Source organism: Caloenas nicobarica, chromosome 13, assembly GCF_036013445.1.
Source record: "Caloenas nicobarica isolate bCalNic1 chromosome 13, bCalNic1.hap1, whole genome shotgun sequence".
Taxonomy (NCBI): Eukaryota; Metazoa; Chordata; class Aves; order Columbiformes; family Columbidae; genus Caloenas; species Caloenas nicobarica.
In genome coordinates this window covers 2,285,153-2,302,524 of record NC_088257.1, presented here as the reverse complement: position 1 = coordinate 2,302,524, position 17,372 = coordinate 2,285,153, and the positions used below count along the sequence as shown (strand labels likewise).

At 53.1% G+C, this 17,372-nt stretch overlaps 2 protein-coding genes across 2 annotated transcripts in view; one reads left to right on the top strand and one right to left on the bottom strand.

Annotated features, from left to right (window-relative positions):
* STK10 (serine/threonine kinase 10) overlaps positions 1–17,372 on the bottom strand; it is a 500,646-nt gene that overhangs the window by 176,894 nt on the left and 306,380 nt on the right. The window lies entirely within an intron of this gene.
* The window catches only part of ADRB2 (adrenoceptor beta 2), a 33,542-nt gene continuing 27,281 nt past the window's right edge, over positions 11,112–17,372 (top strand). The window contains exon 1 of the mRNA XM_065643827.1: positions 11,112–12,510. Within this exon, the coding sequence (XP_065499899.1) occupies positions 11,337–12,510 (1,174 nt within the window). The 5' untranslated portion in view covers positions 11,112–11,336. The remainder of the gene's footprint in view (positions 12,511–17,372) is intronic.

Sequence of the window (17,372 nt, the reverse complement as noted above, 5' to 3'; positions counted from 1 at the left end):
GAACTTCTCTTATGAAGGGGATATCCGCGTGCACATCAGACAGATCAGACAGCCCTCCTGCCAGACGGAGCTACTAATGAGGAGTTTCCCCTCTGGTTGCTGAAGGGCTCACAAGCAAGTTCCTGCCCGATTCCGTTTCCCAGCACTGGTTAAGACGGCTGTCTGACAGAGGTCTTCTGTCAGAAATGTTTTCTTTCTTGCCGTCCGCTGTGGCTGCCCTTCTTTATCCCGGGCACGGGCGCTGTGCTGGGTCACCCACCTCCAAGCCCCGCGTGGTTTCTGGGCTCAGCCCCTCCTGACCCCGCTCATGGGTCCTGGTGCATCCGCACGGACCCATCCCAGCCCTCCCAGTCCCCGGCCAGAGCTCACCCAGAGACTGCGTGGCCACCCTTGCTGCTCAGCTACCTTTTTTTTCTTAAAGGGTTGGGCTATTTAATTTTAATTAGTATTTACATAATGAATAGCTAAGCAACAAAACAACTAGGAACGAAGCCAGTGCTAAACAGCTATAATGTACTTTTTATTTTGCTGAGTAATTATGTTAGTGGAAAGCAGGTGAGTAAAATGAAGATTTTGCTGTTACAAGATACAGAAGAGCCTGCATGGCGTGAAAACTGTTTGAAGGTGGTTTGGAGTTCACATGGTAGCATTATATTCTTGGATCTAATCTAAGGGCATCCATGGAAAGCGTGATTTGAAACCATACTCCAGGAAAAGGTCTGCATTTGAAGATATCCAGACCTCAGCAGGACTCTGCCACAGCTCTGCTGAAGAATTTGAATGTGCAGGAGAGTGGCCTGAGGAGCAGCTACGGATGAGGTGGTGCAGTCTAGTAAAGGACACAGCAAAGGAGTTCCAGAGTCCGTGCCCAGCTGCATTTTTGCCTCCTCATATAAGGCACCTGCTTCTTGACATGGGCTCCACTTTGAAAGATTTTAGCTACAGTGGAGCAGTGACTAGGCATGAAAAAGCCAAGAGCTGGGTCTCGTGGGGCCGGGCCAGATGCTTTCGCTCCTTCCCTCACAGCGAAGCTCCTGTGAACTGTGGTCTCCCACCTCTCCCACAAAAGCTGCTGACTTCACTCATAATAAGAACACAGACTGTGGGGGTTGTTCAGTTAATGAACTTCAAATTCTTGGGAGAAAATAAAGGTTCGGAGACTTGGCTGGAGAAGTGAGTGATGGAGCCAGGACCCACGACCTCCTGGTCCCACACTTGGTCAGAAGGAGAAGATTGTTACTCTTGGCACCAGAGACCAGCGAAAAGCTGCTCGTGTGTTCCGGACTTTACCTGCTTCAGTAAAACATCCACATCCACCCTGGCTGGGAAATACAACTGCTGAACTCAAGTTGCTAGCAGGTGAAGGATAGGGTTGCTATTTATTTTAGTTTAGCCTATTTAAAAGCTTATAATTACTTTTCACATGGCTATTTCGTTATTGTTTATTTTGGACTTCAAGCAGGATTTTCCCTTTTAAAACTGCGCCCACTCAGACTCAGCAGCTGCCTTAACTCATGCAATAGGAATGAGCTGAGATTTACAAGGAAAGGGAATGCATACCTTCCTATGAAATGTTTCCATCTTATCAGGATCTATCAACAACAGTCACCCTAAAACTCTAAATCAGGGAAGGGATAAGGCTTTTTTCCAGATGAAAAGTGATTGTGTCTGGGATACGCTGCACGAGACAGTAATAGGTGGTGCAGCGTACATCAGACAGGACAAACCACCAGGTCTCCTCCTTGTCTCTGCTTTGCCTGTAAAATCATCTGTGGGCTTTTAACTTCAGACAGTCTCTTTGGAAGCTATTTAAGTTGTTATGGAAACTGTATAAGGGAGTGAGTTAGCTCAAAAGGAAGCCTTCACCTCAGTCGTCTCTCGTGTTTTTTGTGGGAAAAAGCCCCACGCTACATTCGGTGGAGGCAACAGCTCCTGACCCACCTTAGTCTGCAGCTCAGTGTCAAGGTCAAGCACAGGAGCTGTGCCCCCAGTCCCAGTGGGGACATTAAGCTCAGGTTGCTGTCATCTCCTCAGTCCATTCCTTTCAGCTGTGCTACAGTAGCTTAGAGGACAAAACTAAGGATCTGCTGCAGATATTTGGTGAGAAACAAGGGGTTTGTAAACAGATGCTGGGCAAAAGTTCCTGTTTCTAGACCAACGTACCTCCACCCCCATGAGCGCAGCCCGGTGCTGTCAGCCCTGGGATGTGAAGGCTGCTCCTCTACCAAGCTCCAGTCCTGAGAAGCAAAAGCAGCTGCTGTGCTGGCAAAGGGGCAGTCACCTTCCGTCTGTGCCCCGAGCGAGACCGCGGACCGGCAGGAAGCCGGGAAGTGCACAGGGTCCTGCCCCCCCGCCCCTCTGGCTAATCCTGCGCCGAGGGAGCCGCTGCTGCTGCCGGGGGTGCACACAGGTCTGTCCCTGCGAGTGTTTCACCCACGGTGCACACGCAGCCGGCTGGTTGCCTGTGGTTACATTACAAATGAAACAGCGATGACTAACGAATCCATCAATGAGAGGGACAACAGGTAGAGTTGGGAAGCTGGGGTGACTCACAGAGAGGTTAGAAACTGGAATAAAAGCTCCCGCTGGGAAACACACGGGCTCCTCCTGTGCAAAGGAGGTGGGATAAGGACAGCACAGCACGGCGGCTCTCTGCTGGCGTTGGAGTGCGCTGGAGGAAAGTGCACAGACCCTTCTAGCTTGCAGATAGAGGATAAAATCAATTCATTTGAACTGCATCTGCATTTACATCACCCCCCCCCCAAAATGTACAACTCCCTGAGCTTCACGCATGCTGCTCCTGTTTGGCTGTGCAGAAGAGGTTCCAGGCACAGACATGACCTTTTGACAAGAGCCTTCAAACCCTGACTCAAAGGCAGCTGGCAGCAGCGGGGAGAGGAGCTCAGCGTGATATTCAGGGTAACAAACATTTCAACAGAGGAGCCAGGTGGGCTACTAGAAACCCCATGTTTGAAACTGTGGTGGCCTGGAGGGAGGGTGTCTGTTTCTAGAACTAGAAATGCAAGTGAAAAAACTCCTCCCGGGGGCATCTAGTGACATGGAGGTCCCCACGGGCTCAAAGAACTGGGCACAGGTGACTGCGCGACAGCTTCCCTGCTTTCCGTGCTGGCTGCCCGGGCTGGCCCATTGCTGCTGCAGCATCTCCGGGGATGCAATCAAAAAAGTCATCAGGCATCATGCACAACCTTTTTTTTTTTTTGATGCAAAAACCTGAGCCTTTGATACTTTCCTGGTGAACTGAGGGGGAGCATGTCTGTTCTCTGGGGAACGGGGGGGGAATTCTGAAGGATACAGGGTTCTCTGAATGTTGAGCCTGTGCCTCCATCGAAGAGGTTAATAGCCTGAGTAGGAGAGAAAACCCAGGCTTGCAGGTTTTCTATCGATTTAGCTGGTCGAACTTGCAACTTTTTTTTTTTTTTTTTTAAATCCCAAGTATTCTGCCGTGAGCTGGCGGAAGAGGAGACTTTGAGTTTGCCAAGGCTAATTTTAGTAAGAGACAGCCTTACACCATTTCCCTCAAGGCTAGCTACATTAAAAAGAAATCAACCACAGATTAAAATCACCCAATTACCATACTATAGCAAATAAAAACATTAGCCAGAGATGTAATCTCACGTGCTATTAAAATGCACTAACACACAAAAACACCATTCACAGATACCATCTCCTAGATGAATGCCACACACAATAGCCAATCTAAAAGCGATTACTTACATTGTTTAAAGAGTTACAGTGTTTGCTCTGACATTCCAGAGTGGGCTGGGGTGGGTAAAGAGTCTGGACAGTCAAGCGTCTTGGTGCCTTGTGCTTTCATGTGCTGCTCTCAATTTAGCCCGATTTCATTAATGAGCAGAAAATGGGGGCTCTTGATGTATAGTAGGTGGGATATGTGATATGAGCTGCAAATGTGCTGCAAATTTCTCCCAGAGCTAGAGGATGAGTTAACAGGGTTCAGGTCGCAAACGATGTGCGAGCTGAGATTGAATTCTGCCCACCTTCTTCTGTCCACACCACTTGGACATAGTAGAGCTTACCACCCTTCTTGCTACTAGACATGGCCCCCAGCTAGGCAAATTTGTTGATTGTAACTAGCAAAATAACTATTTTTCCATGTTCTGGAGATGTTTGTGTCCAGGACTCTCAGTGTGATCATTTTCCTCAAACGCATTACTACTAAGGGATCCCCCTGTCTCCCAAATTTTGCATAATACAACTACTGCCTTTCTCTTAAGGCGTTGATTCACTTCCATGGTAATGGCAAAACTTCCATGACAATTCCCACCGCAAATGTCCAATCTTTATGTAAAGCAGGAAGACTGATGGCTACAGTTAGACTGAGACATTACAAAGAAATGAGACAAGCCTGGGCTTACCCTGAGCCACTTCAGAATTGTAATTTCCTTTTTCCAGCAAGGTATTTAGGGGAAGGGTGGGACTATATATTTTGTAACCACAGAGAAAAACAATATTTTTAGCACTACCTTGTGAAGTCTGCTCCAAAAGACCTGATAGATATTAGTGGATGTCCTCTTCAGATGCCTGGAGGAATAAGGATTAATTAATTTGCCTCACTGAGGGAAAATAGCAAATTAAGGGCACAATGATTGAAAAGGTCGATGTGATCTAGGAACCAAATGCCAAAGACTATAGTCTTTTCTCCTTATGTGTGTTGACACTCCAGGTCTGGAGCCACCCATTCAAATGCAAAGCAGTTCCCCGAGGGCTCAGAAGACCTCGTAGCTCTGCAGGGACAGCTTTTGAAAGATGCCCACAGTATAGCCAGGCACCTGCTGGCAGTGGGCATGGCAGACTCGACCTACCATCCTCTAGCTAGCTAATGTGCCATGATACCCACCATGGGCTGTTCAAACCTGTCCAGGACCTTGGCACTGCTGAAGCCGTTCCTCCTGCACCCCTCCTGCTGCTGTCAGTCCTCCTGGCCATGCACACGGTGCGGAGCTATGGTTAGAGCTCAGCCCCATCACCACCTGGCCATCTTCTCCTTTTGCACATCTCAGCTCCCCAGATGGCTCTGTCCTGCCAGGGACAGGGCACCCAGGCTGTGGCTGTTGGCTTGGCCCCAGCACATGTTGGCATACCTGCTTTCAGACCATGCCAAGGGCCTTTCCCCCAGTAGAAAAGGGAATTAACTAAATAAAAATCCCTTGTGTTTACACCAGATAAAGGGCGTGCACACAACACCCACCATGGCCATGCCACTGGAGCAGTGTGTTCGCAAGTCCTCCTCTGGCTCTTCAACCGTCCCTCAGATCTGAGGGAAAGCTCGGTCTGACCAGCAGCCACACAAGCTATTTTGGGTTTGATATGCGGCAGATTTGATAAGAAAGCTCTCAGGAAAAAACAAATTTCCTCTTGGACTCGGTAGAACTGGGCACATATTCCGGCACACAGAGTTCCTTTTCCTATAAGCTCATGAAGTAGCCTTCTAAAATTAGGAATGAGAGGTGAAGCTCTGGCCCCACTGCAAGCAGGGACCTGTATCCCCAGGACCAGGATTCACCTCAGGGGTACAGTACATCGATGGTGGAGAGCTGAAGGTGGCAGAGGACCCTGACGTCCTGTGGTGCTCCCCTGCTCTGCCTCCTATTCAGATGCCCATTATTAATGTCAGTCAGAGGTTTACACCGAATCAGTGTAAGTGCCACACAATCTACCTCCTGCCTGATGATACTGAGGATTATCTGAGGAGCTCACAGCACCTTGCAAGAACAGGGGCAGGAAAGGGGGTGGAAGTGAGAAGCAAGGCACCTCAGTATGGCCACAAATCGGTGCATTTGTGTTTGAATCAGACTCGTCTGCCTCAATTCAGCATGACTCCAGCCCAGGCTCTCATGAAATTATGCCTACCTTTATGTAGCCTCATCTGCCCTCTGGCCCCAGGTGCCCATTGCACCTGACTGGTGTCTCCTCTGATCTGTCGGATGGGTGAAACGGAGCAGAAGCCACCTCGGTGCTGCTGCTGCCTGGAGGGTGAGGTGTGTTTTGCACTCCAAAAACCTTCGCTGTGTGGCAAACTCCCCTGCGGCAGCCTCACACCGCGACTTTGCACCGTGCAGGGAAACGAGATCCTGGGGAGTGGATAAGAAAAGCCTGCTGGCAGCAGGGGCTTGGAGGCCACTGCCAGGGACACGTTGAGAGGGAGGTGCAGGTTAGAGGCGGTGATCTCCTCTGCTTGTGAAAATGATGTTCAATTATGAGAAAAACAGTTACGAGAAGAAAAAATGTCTTGATAACAATCTTTTATCTCTAACTATTATTCTGATGCTCTCTTCTGTTTCCTCTGCTGCCCTCATGTTGTGTCATTTTGTAACCTGTATTCACCATCAGTATTGATTTACAGACGAGCAGTTCAGCATTTGGCCCAGAGACAATGAATCTCTGGTGTTCAGCTGTTCCAGCCAGTGTCATGTTCCACATAAAGTGCCTCAGGTTTTTTTTGCTGGGGTCATCGCTCACATTCAGCAGTTTAGCAGTTTCCTTTTTCCTTGGTCTAGTCTAAAAAAAAAAACAATAAAAAAAGGACACTAACTGCTCCCCTACAAATGCCAGCACTTCAAAGGTTAATAACCATGATCTCCTGGATCTCTCCCTGGAGATGCACAGAGAGGAGCAGAGGACCCTGCCTGCCGTGGTAGAAGAGGACTGATTTCTCCGCTCGCTCACTTCACACCTCCACGGCACACTCACGTGGAAGGACAATACGGGGACAGGCACTCTTTAACAGCAGTGACACCTGTGGAAGCGTCAGAGATGCTCCCGTGTCAGCTGGGTGCCCTTCACACCATCCTGCAGCCCCCGGAGCGGAGCAGAACCCCTGCATCGCCCTGTCCCCTGCGGAGCAAAGGCGGGCACGGTTCTTGGGGTGCTGGGGCTGGGGATGGCTGTCCCAGGGAAGAAGTGGCAGCATCTCCCTGCAGCAGGAGTTTCTGTCCCTTCTGCTGTCCTCCCTGCTGCAGGTGGGTGCCAAAGGGAGCCCTGGGCTTCTCCTGACTGCTGGGGGTTCCTGGAGCAAGGAGACACCCCAAAGATCCCACCAGGGTGTTCAGGGAGCTCCAAGAGAGAAACAAGCAAACAAAAATAAATATTTTGTCACTCAAACCCCGATTTCTAATGGCACTGTTGTTCCAAAAGAGCATAACAGAGATTGCTGGGGAGCCACGAGTCACGGGTGGCTCCCCCTCACGGCTTGTAAAGCAAGAGAGGAAGGGAAATCAAGAGCCAGGAGGCTGCACTGCTGCTGCCACAGGGAACCTGCCGCAGGCTCCCAGAGCCCTGCCAAGCTGCTTTGAAGCAGGAGAATGAGGAAGCCGAAAGCCACCAGAGAAAGGCAGAAGTGACCCATGGAAAGTGTCCCCACCCCTCTTCCCAGCGACGTGCCCCAGCATGGCGCTCTGCTGCGGCACTGCTGGCAAAGCAAACGAAAGCAGCAGAAAAAAGGGGGAAAGCAGGATGCAGCCCCTCCGAGCAGGCACTGCCAGGTTGTCCGGAGGGTGCCCACCTGCTCACCTGCAGCAGGGACTGGTGCTGCTCAGCAGCCGCAGGAGGAATGATGCCCTGCTCTCTGTGCACAGCTTCTGCTGCTCCACAGCCCTCCCCACAGCCACATACTGGACAAATACTTATCAGTTCTCTGTGAGCAGAGGATTTTACAAATTCCTCTCCCGCCAAACACTGTGTTGAAGACCGTCACATGTGAGGGCTTGCCAAGGGCCTGATCTGGCCAGCTGCTTGATATCAGAGTGCTTCGTGCTTTCCAGCTTGTGATAAGCATCTTGGCAGGCAGGGTTAAGGTCAGCATCCCAGCTAGTCCTGAGGAAGGTCTTGCATGCCCAAAAGCCTGGCTGTTTCTTCCAATTATGTCAGCTGGGCTAATAAAAGTGATTACCTCTTTCTACCGATCCCGCCTTTCTCATTGATCCCACAGGCCGTTCTTCAAATGTCACCCAGCAAGGAAGGAGCACACATCCAATTATCAAAAGAGAAAAGATTAGCGTGATGACAAAGCAGCGGGGTCAGTGGTGCAGATGTGCTGCATGAAACGAATGAGATGTGCCTGGGTTTGACACCCTCCAAATGCAAGGCAGCCAGAAGGAGGCATTTTGGGGTGAGCATTTTGGGAGAGCCCCAGCACTTTAGGCAGAGTAAAAGTGCAGACTTAACCGTCTTCCTAACCTCCCCGCTGAGGTTTGGTGTTATATTTGTTTAAATAAGAAGCCTTGAACATGTTGGAAAGCTAATAACTACTCAAAAGCACAGATAAAGGCATGCAAACCTCAAAAGCAACTCAGACTTTGGGTGATGCAATGTATTTTTTACGCATGGCGAATTCCTGCTTATATTTTGAACCTGTAGTTACTAGTCCCATGTGGTGTGGGTCACAGCTGCATAGCCAAGGGCAGAAATCAGCTCAAGCCATGGGCCCACCCTGGCACACCTCACACAGGTGAACAAAGATTGCCAACACAAGCAAGAGCTGCAGAATCAAGGAAGAAAAATCAGCATTTCTCTGCTTCCTCCACCACACCCTGTTAACCAAAGCAGAGGTATAGACTTCTATGAATATAGTACAACAAAGACAAAATATTTAGGTGTAAGCTGAGCCAGCTGATTTCTGTACCCTGAGCCGCAGAGACTTCCATAGTCATGAAGCAGGAGAGGGATGTAGGACTGTTACCAAGGATGTGCAGGACATACAGTGGCCTTTGATAAAGCACTTGTTATGAGTCAGCGAACTTAGCCTTGACTCTCCCAGAAAAAGAGCATTTCCCACCAAGTCCCCAAATCTGCTTCTCCTCCTTTCGAGACTCAGTGTGCCATGCAAGGGATGAGCATTTGTACATCTGTTAGGATAGGGGATCTAATGCTTTTTGGACGCTTTGATTTGGTGTCAGAGTATTCCCAGATGTTAGCCTAACCCCCATGAAAAAGTACAGCGAACTCGCTAGGTTATCACCAGAAACTTACCCTGTGCACTTAAGCTTTTGGATCAGCTCTTAAAAAAGAAGGGAGAACAGGGAGCCGAGGACAACACTTAGTTCCCACACCTTCTGCTTTTCCTTCCCCGTTCTGCTCTGTTCTCCCACTGCTGCATCTCATCTGTATCTCTGATTTCCAGCAGTTTCCTGCCACGCTTCCCATGCGAGGTAAGCACTGCCAGCCCCCGTGCAGAGAGGGTGCGCGGGAGCTTGCGTGCACAGGACCTGGGGAGCAGATATTGCACCCAGCACGTGGTAACCCAGCCTACGGCTGCAGATGAGCCAGACCCTCGGCTGGTGTGAACTCTGGGAAAGCCAGTGGAGTGCTAGAGGCTCACACTGGCTGCTTACAGTTGTACCTGTTGGTACGTGTGGGAAACCTACGGTCCCATTTATCTCACCTGGCAACTAGCTAAGGTCATTAGCACCGCACACGTGGCTCCTCCAAAATGCCCCTGCTTTCTGAAGGCTTCATGCGTGTGCAGTGGGAAGGGGTGCCCTGCAGCGCTTCTGTTCATGTCTCTTTGTTTTTAAAAGCTCTGAGGTGTGCAGATGAGAAGTGGAGTGTGGAAACGGCGTGGGGAAGCCACCAGTTAAGGAAGATGCCTGCCTAGACAGGAACCTCATACCGCCGAAACTGCCTTTTATCTGATTTCCTGATTCCAGCACCTCATTTGCCCCTCTGTTTTAAACCACAAAGCTTCCTCGCTGTACACCCGTCTCTTCTCTATAAATAGCTTGTTTAACTGCTAACAAAGGCAGGAGTCCCTCCGCTGCCTCTGCCGTGGAAGGGACACGGTGCAGCACCCAATGAGACACTGAGCTGGAGCTACTTCTGGTGCAGCCGGTGGCACGGAGGTAAATCTGGGCAAAAGCAACTCTTCCTATTCTCCATTTCTGTGGCACAGGGCAACTTTAGAACCACAGCACTCGGGCTTCACTGTCACCTCCGCAAGCCCCCTGAGGCCTGCAGGTAGCATGATCTGTTTCTGTGCAAGAGCAGCACAAGGCTGGACGGTGTCAGTACGGAGCAATGGGCAGAAATGAAACTCCAGCAGTGGTGTTATCTCCTGTTAGCCTAAAAGGAAGTTTGCAGGATTCCTTAGTCCTTATTTAGCAAATTTGTTTGCTTTGGAGGGAAATACGTGTGATAGTGTCCAGGGCTAACCACATGCTTGGCTGCAGCGTGGGGGACCACAGTGCACAGCAGTCACACAGCCCTCCTGCCTGGCCAGCGCTCTTGGGACAGCTGAGGGGTGTCTGTGCCCTTGAGCAGCTTCGGGATTTCTGGGGCTGGGCTGCAGCTCCAGCACTTGGATGCACCCCGACCCTGGCTGCCCAGGTGCTCACTGGGCTGCTGGGCTGCAGGTGAAGCCACAGCAGCGGTGCCGGGCTGGGGGCTGGCAGGGACAGAGACCAGGGTGACATCCTGACACAAAGTGTCACCGGTGAGGATGGGGGCTCTGGGGAAAGCCAAACCCCAGTGCCCACCCAGGGACAAAGTCTCTGTGAGTACCAGTGTCCTCAGGATTTTCCTGGTGCCATGTGTCCTGCAGACAGCCCGGCGTGGGGGACACTTAGGGTACATGGGTGGGGTGGGATGTGAGGACACCCTGGGACAGGGAGCTCACGTGTGGTTTGGGGACATGGGTGGGGCAGGGGGTGCAGAGACACCCCTGAAGCGAGGAGTTCATGTGTAGCACTGCTGGGTGGAAGGCATGGGGACACTGCAGGGCAGGCAGCGCGTGGGGGTGCATGTAGGGTGGAGAGCACAGGGACACCGTGGGGTGCGGAGCACGAGCGGGTGGGGGGGGCGCGTGGTCACAGCGTGGGGGGAGCACGCGTGGAGCAGGGGGACACCAAGGGGCGGGGAACGCGCGTGGGGTGCGCTGGCGCGGCGGGGACGCGGCACGCGCCGTGCGGGGGAGCGCGCGGGGCGGGGACACGCGTGGGGCAGGCGGGGCGCCGAGGGGGGTGCGGGGGGCTGCGAGGTGCGCGCGGGGCGCGGCGCGGGCTGCCATTGGCTGTGGCGGGCTGATGTCACGCCGGGTGTCGCTATAAGCTCCGCGGCGCCTAACGGGCTGGGAGTCGGGCGGGAGCGCGGCCGCCGCCCGGGACGGGACGAGACGGAGCGGGAAGGAACGAGACGGAGCGGTGCGGAGCGGTCCCGTCCCAGGAGCGCACAGCGGGAGCGCCCCCGCACCCAGCCCGCCCCACACTTGCCGTCCCGTATGCGCGGCTCCTGGTGCAGCGCTGCCGCGGAGGATCCCTAGGCAAAGCCAAGCCCCCAGCACCTGCCTGGGGGGCTGCTGGGGGGCCATGGAGCTGGCAGGCACCGAGCTGCCCGCTGGCAACGTCAGCAGCAACCAGAGCGCCGCCGACCCCACACTGTCGCGGGACTTGTGGGTGGTGGGCATGGGGATCCTCATGTCGGTGATCGTGCTGGTTATCGTCTTCGGCAACGTGCTGGTGATCACTGCCATCGCCCGGTTCCAGCGCCTGCAGACTGTCACCAACTACTTCATCACCTCACTGGCCTGCGCTGACCTGGTGATGGGGCTGGCTGTGGTGCCCTTTGGCGCCAGCCACATCATCATGGGGATGTGGAATTTTGGGAACTTCTGGTGTGAGTTCTGGACCTCCTTGGACGTGCTCTGTGTCACGGCCAGCATTGAGACCCTCTGCGTCATTGCCGTGGACCGGTACTTCGCCATCACCTCCCCTTTCAAGTACCAGAGCCTGCTGACCAAGAGCAAGGCACGCGTGGTCATCCTTGTGGTGTGGGTGGTCTCAGTCCTCACCTCCTTCCTGCCCATCCAAATGCACTGGTACCGGGCAGACAGTGACGAGGCCATCCTGTGCTACGAGAAGGACACGTGTTGCGACTTCTTTACCAACCAAGCCTATGCCATTGCCTCCTCCATCATCTCCTTCTACCTGCCGCTCGTGGTCATGGTGTTTGTGTATGCCAGGGTCTTCCAGGTGGCCAAGAAGCAGCTGCAGAAGATAGACAGGAGCGAGGGGAGGTTTCACACCCAGAACAAGGAGCAGGAGCAGAAAGGGGGAGCTGGGCACCGCCGTATCTCCAAGTTCTTCTTGAAGGAGCAGAAAGCCCTCAAGACCCTGGGCATCATCATGGGCACCTTCACGCTGTGCTGGCTGCCCTTCTTCATCGTCAACATCGTGCATGTCATCCAAGACGACATCATACCCAAGTATGTGTTCATCCTCTTGAACTGGCTGGGCTATGTCAACTCTGGCTTCAACCCTTTGATCTATTGCCGGAGCCCGGACTTCAGGTATGCCTTCCAGGAGCTCCTGTGCCTCCGCAGGTCCGCCCCGAAGATGTATGTCAACGGCTACTCAAACAGCAACGGCCGGAGCGAGTACAACGAGGAGGACAACGGCTACCCCCTGGCATCGGATAAAACCTGCGAGTTGCTCTGTGAAGAGGGTTCCTTCCCTCACGCCGAGGACTTTTCGCACTGCAAAGGTACTGTGCCTAGCGGGTAGCTTCGAGACGCAACGGGCTCTGGCGTGCCACACATCAGTTATAAAGTGGAGCCTTTCTCTCCAAGGAAAACACCCCCCGCCCCGTTAATAATAATAATGATCCTTTTCTAGAGCACACCTAAAATCTAATGGCTGCAAGAAACCCAAAATTCAGCAAACCTTCGGCAAACAGGCGAGGGGTTACCCTGGGCAGGGTCGGGGGGGTTTCTCGCAGTCTGCCTGTTTGGGGGCGCAACCGTGGGTCCCTTGAGGAGGGGTGGGGAGAAATTTAAGGCTGTGCAGAAAGCTCGTCCCCGGAGGAACTTCCTGGCCGTGGTCGGTGTTTAACTACCTCATGACCTTACTGTTCGCAGCCGGTGGTGGCTGCGGGAGCGGGCTCGGGGCTGCACCGCCCGCGGAGCCGGGCGCCCCGCCGGGTCTGCCCGCCTCCCGTCTCACAACCGAGCCGGTGGCCGTGGGACCCCACCCCGGCCAGGAGGGCAACCTCAGGCGGTGGTGCCAGTGCTGTCCCCGCTGGGGACTGTGCGGAGATGGCACCCTGCGCCAAAATCCATAGGGTTTAGGGGATGCTAGGAGCAGGGCTGAGCGCGGCTCAGCAGGGCTGTGTCGGCTATGCCGTCAGCGGGACAGTTTAAACAACGCCCAGAAACAACGAATGCTTTTGTTTGTTGGTTTGTTTTTGTTTTGTTTTGTTTTGTTTTTTTCTGCCGAGTGGTATAGGGCTTTCTGCTGAAATAATAATAATAGAAATAAACGGACTATTTGCACAGAATGTGAGACTGTGACTGTGGGACTCAAGAATGTGGTACTGGGAAGTTGGGTGAAATGCTGCTACAAGCACAGACCATCCTTTTGTTGAGGCTCCAACCAAAGCTTTTAAATTGCCCGGTTTGTTTAACTTGGTCTCAAATGACAGTGAGCCCGAGGAGGTGGGAAGGGAGGAGGTTTTTTGTTTTCTGTGGCAGACTGGAAGCACAGCTCTGGCCGCGGGACGGCTGTAGGCTGGTTGGTTGGTTTGTTGAAGGTTTTTTCCCCCTTACAGCAGGCTTTGCATTTTGTTCCCGGGTTGCGAGAGTTGGCGGCGGGCGCGCAGGGCTGTCAGGGAGGCGCAGACACGGGCGGGCAGGTGTGGGCTGCGGGACACCCCGGGATGGGGACAGGGGTGGCACTGCTGCCGAGGGCTTGCTCTGAAAGTCCCTAGCTGGAGAGAAGCAGTGGGGGTGGAAATGGAGCTGCCCTCCTCGCCCCCCTCATTGCTTTCACCCGCTGTTGCTGTGTGAAAGGCTGGACCCGAGGTTTGCAAGTGCGAGGTGTTTTCAGAAACATTCGGGAGAAGTGGAGGGGAATGGTGCTCACGGGACCTCTCGGCGCTCCGTGGGGCCGTGGTGTCCCGCGGGGGGATGCTCGGGCACCGCGGCTGTGCGGGCTTTTCTCCCCGCCCCTGCATTTCCACGCACCTGTCCCGCACGCCAGGGGTTTTGCTTGCGGTGCTGCTGGGGCCGGGCCATGGTCAGTGCGTGGTGTCTGGAGGTCGCTGTGTCCCCGGCAGAGCTTTGCAGATGCCGTGGTGTGACCAGATGAGCTGAGCCCCTTAGAGCTGGTACCCCTCGCTGCAAGTGGCAAAGGGGTCTTGGGGCAGTGCTGCAAGAAAGCAGAGTGTACTGTCCTGGGCAGGCTGGAGGCTGGGATGGACTAGGGTTTCTGACTACCGACATCTCTTTGCCGTCCCCGTGTAGCCTCGGATCTCTTGGCTGCTCTGAGAAGAACTTGCCCCAAGGGCTGGTACCAGAAGGGGCAGCCCCAAGGAGTGCTGGAGGGGAATCCCCCCGGCATGGCTGTGAGAGAGGGGGTTTGCTGCTGGTCTCTGTTGCAGCTGCTGAAAGGTGCAGGGCAGTGACAAACTTGTCTTGGAGCTCTCACACCCCACCTCTGGAAACTCCTGGTGCTCCCTACTTTCTTCCCCAAAGCAGTCCTGATCCTGCTTGGAAAGGGTGCTGGGAAGGAGGAACCCCTGTAAGAGCCCTCTTGCCCTCCAGCCCTGTGACGGGTGCTGCCTCAGCTCCGCTTGCTGCCTTTCCAGCGGAATGTACCTGAGAGCCCTTCCCTCCTGCCTCTCGCTGTCGGCTTCGATGCCTGCACCTGTCTGTACCCTCACCTGCTGTCTCGGTGGGGTTGTCAGCAGTGCCCGAGGTGCTTTGAGCATGAGCCATTTGGGCAAAGCAGGGCTGTGATGGCATGGTGTGGCATGTGAGGGCCCAGGTCAGCAAAAACATTTGCTCCTCAGATAAACATTAACAAGCTGTCCCAGCAAGGGGAGACCCAGCGTGGGACCAGGACTTGCAGTCAGGTGCTGTTTGCTTCATACTGCACAAGGATTGAAACGTGAGGGGCTGGCGTGCTGTGCAGTGGGTGTAGATACACACGCTCGGGCTAGAGGTGCGCTTTACCTGTGTGCTGGCCATGTATTATGTAGCACTAAAGGGGAAGTGAAAATTAGCCTGATTGTAGCAATCAATATCTCTGGTGTTGTTTAATCTCCTGCGTTTTTCATGTTGCCAGGTGCTTGCTGTATTTTGCAATGCCCAGCGGCAGCTCAGGTTGGCAGGTGGCAAGGGCACAGAGGGAGGACATGTCCCACAGCGATAGCTCCTGGCGGGGAACCAGGGTCGGCAGGGTCAGAAGCCAAACCCCAACCGGCTTTGGGACAGGAGCCTCGGACACAAAGAAATCCGGTGTCCACGTTGCAGTTGCTGTCTGCATGTTTTCAATGATTAATTATTTGCATTTCAGTAGCACATGTTGTGGACCAGGACTTTGGTGTCCAAATAATTGCTCTGTTTGTTTGGCTGTGTTCATGCTTAAGATGTTGTGGCTGTGTGGAGCCAAAGCTGAGAGATGAGGAAGTGCCTAACTGCAGAATCACCACAGTATCCAGAGCACGTGGATGTGGAAGGGACAGGGGACACTGGGCTGTTTGCACTGAGCAGCTGCCCTCAGTACTCCAGTGCTCAGCTACAGTGTTAGGAAACCTCAGGCTTGCAGTGGATTCTGAGTGGTGAAGGACTGATTTCTTTCCTCTAAGGCAACGTTAGTAAAACTTGTGAAATATGAACTCTGTGGTTCTGGGAGCAGGTGGAATTGAACCAGAGAAACATTGGTGAAGAAAATATTGCGGCACCACTGGAGCCAAACCAACAAACCTCTCCTGTTCCATGGTTGAAAAAGAAAAGCTGTGTAAAGGAATCCTTTGGCCCATTCAAATATTTTATAATAAAAATAGAGTTTTATAGATACATGCTAGGCATTAAAAAAATAGAGTATTGAAGTCAGGACACTAGCTGCTTAAATTGATTTTAGTGTTCTTAGGATTTTACGCCAGCAGGGAGTTGGCTCTGTTTAAATGCACCTGGTAAATCACAGCGGTGTCTTCATTTGAGGAAGATCTTTGTGACGGAACACCAAATTCTTACTGCAAACAGAGCAGGCTGCCTTCTGTGCTGCTGGTTTGTTCCTTATGCCATTGTCGCAAAGGTGGAGAGAGCACGGGTGGGATACTGCGCAACCCCGCCGGTCAGTGTTGAGCTAACTGGAGCTTTGCAGGATATTTGCTGCTTTCAGCCACTTTGGCCAAACAGATTGTTATTGTTTTTAAAGTCTTGGTCAAGATGAACATCACAAACGCAGCTTTTGTGTTGTTACAAAATACCACCCTTGCCGTAAGTCCTGCTTGTGATTCAGGCAGCTGTACTTTCCACATCAGGGGCTGTCTTTGCTTTGTCCTCCAAAACGGGCAGAGTACGGAGAGCTGCTGAGTTATGTCAGTCCTTTGCCTCTTGGGAGCATTCCTGGAGAGCTTTTGCTTTCTGGGAAGCCAGGCCTTGAAATACAACCGGCTGCTTGCTCCAGCACCGGGGAAGTGTGGAAGTGCAAGGGGGGCTGGCAGAGGGAGGGTCTGGGAGCAGATCCCCCCCGGGAGTGGGACTCAAGCATCTCTTGAGGATCGGCCGTTCCCAAAGTACTTTGTATCCCAAATTGTTCAGCAGTTCCTAATGCACAGCATTGCCTGTCAGTGCATGTCGTGTTGCCGTGGGGCGTTGGGGTGGGCATGAGGAGCTTGGCCTCGGCTGTGGAGCCAGGTCTGCAGCTGGTGGCCCCTCCTGTGGTTCGGGTGAAGGTGGGACCCCGGCCTAAGGGTGCTGCCAAGGCAGTGGGTACAGCAGAGAGGGACTGAGGAGACTTAAGTTCCCAAATGCACCCAAATGTTTGAAAACAGGCCAGGGATTGGTAGTGTAGAAAGCAGAGCCTGGCTGCTGCAGCGGGAGCGGGTGTGTGAGCAGGGTCTCCCACGTCACAGCCACAGGGCTTTTCAAAGGGCTTATTTCTGTATTTATTTACTATAAGGGACATGTTTTTGCTGTGGAGGGGAGTGTATTGATGGGGCTGGTTAGGGGTACACAGCAAGCTGCAATCTCTTGCCCTTCTGGTATTACAGCGCTCCTGCTGCCAGGAGTCTCAAATATCCGCGCTGGATAAGGGAAGGGCTTTTGTCCTCTTCCCTTTGCCAGTCCTCTGCCTCTGAGAGTTTGTTTGCATTGGTATGATGAATCCATTTCCCAAGGAGATGCGTTTATGAGCATGTTCATTCCTATGGCAGGAGGGAGGATGGCCCGTCTTGCATGTTCTCTGTTCTCTGTCAGCAGACAGAAAGTGCCATCCTTCTAAAAGCAGAAGGGAAGCAGCACCTGCCTGTGTCCCTGGGCAATGGGGACGGAAAGGAGGAGTCAGGGAAGGTGCCTGCTGGGCTGATCACTGGTGTCACCCTAGTCTTCCCCCTCCCCAGCT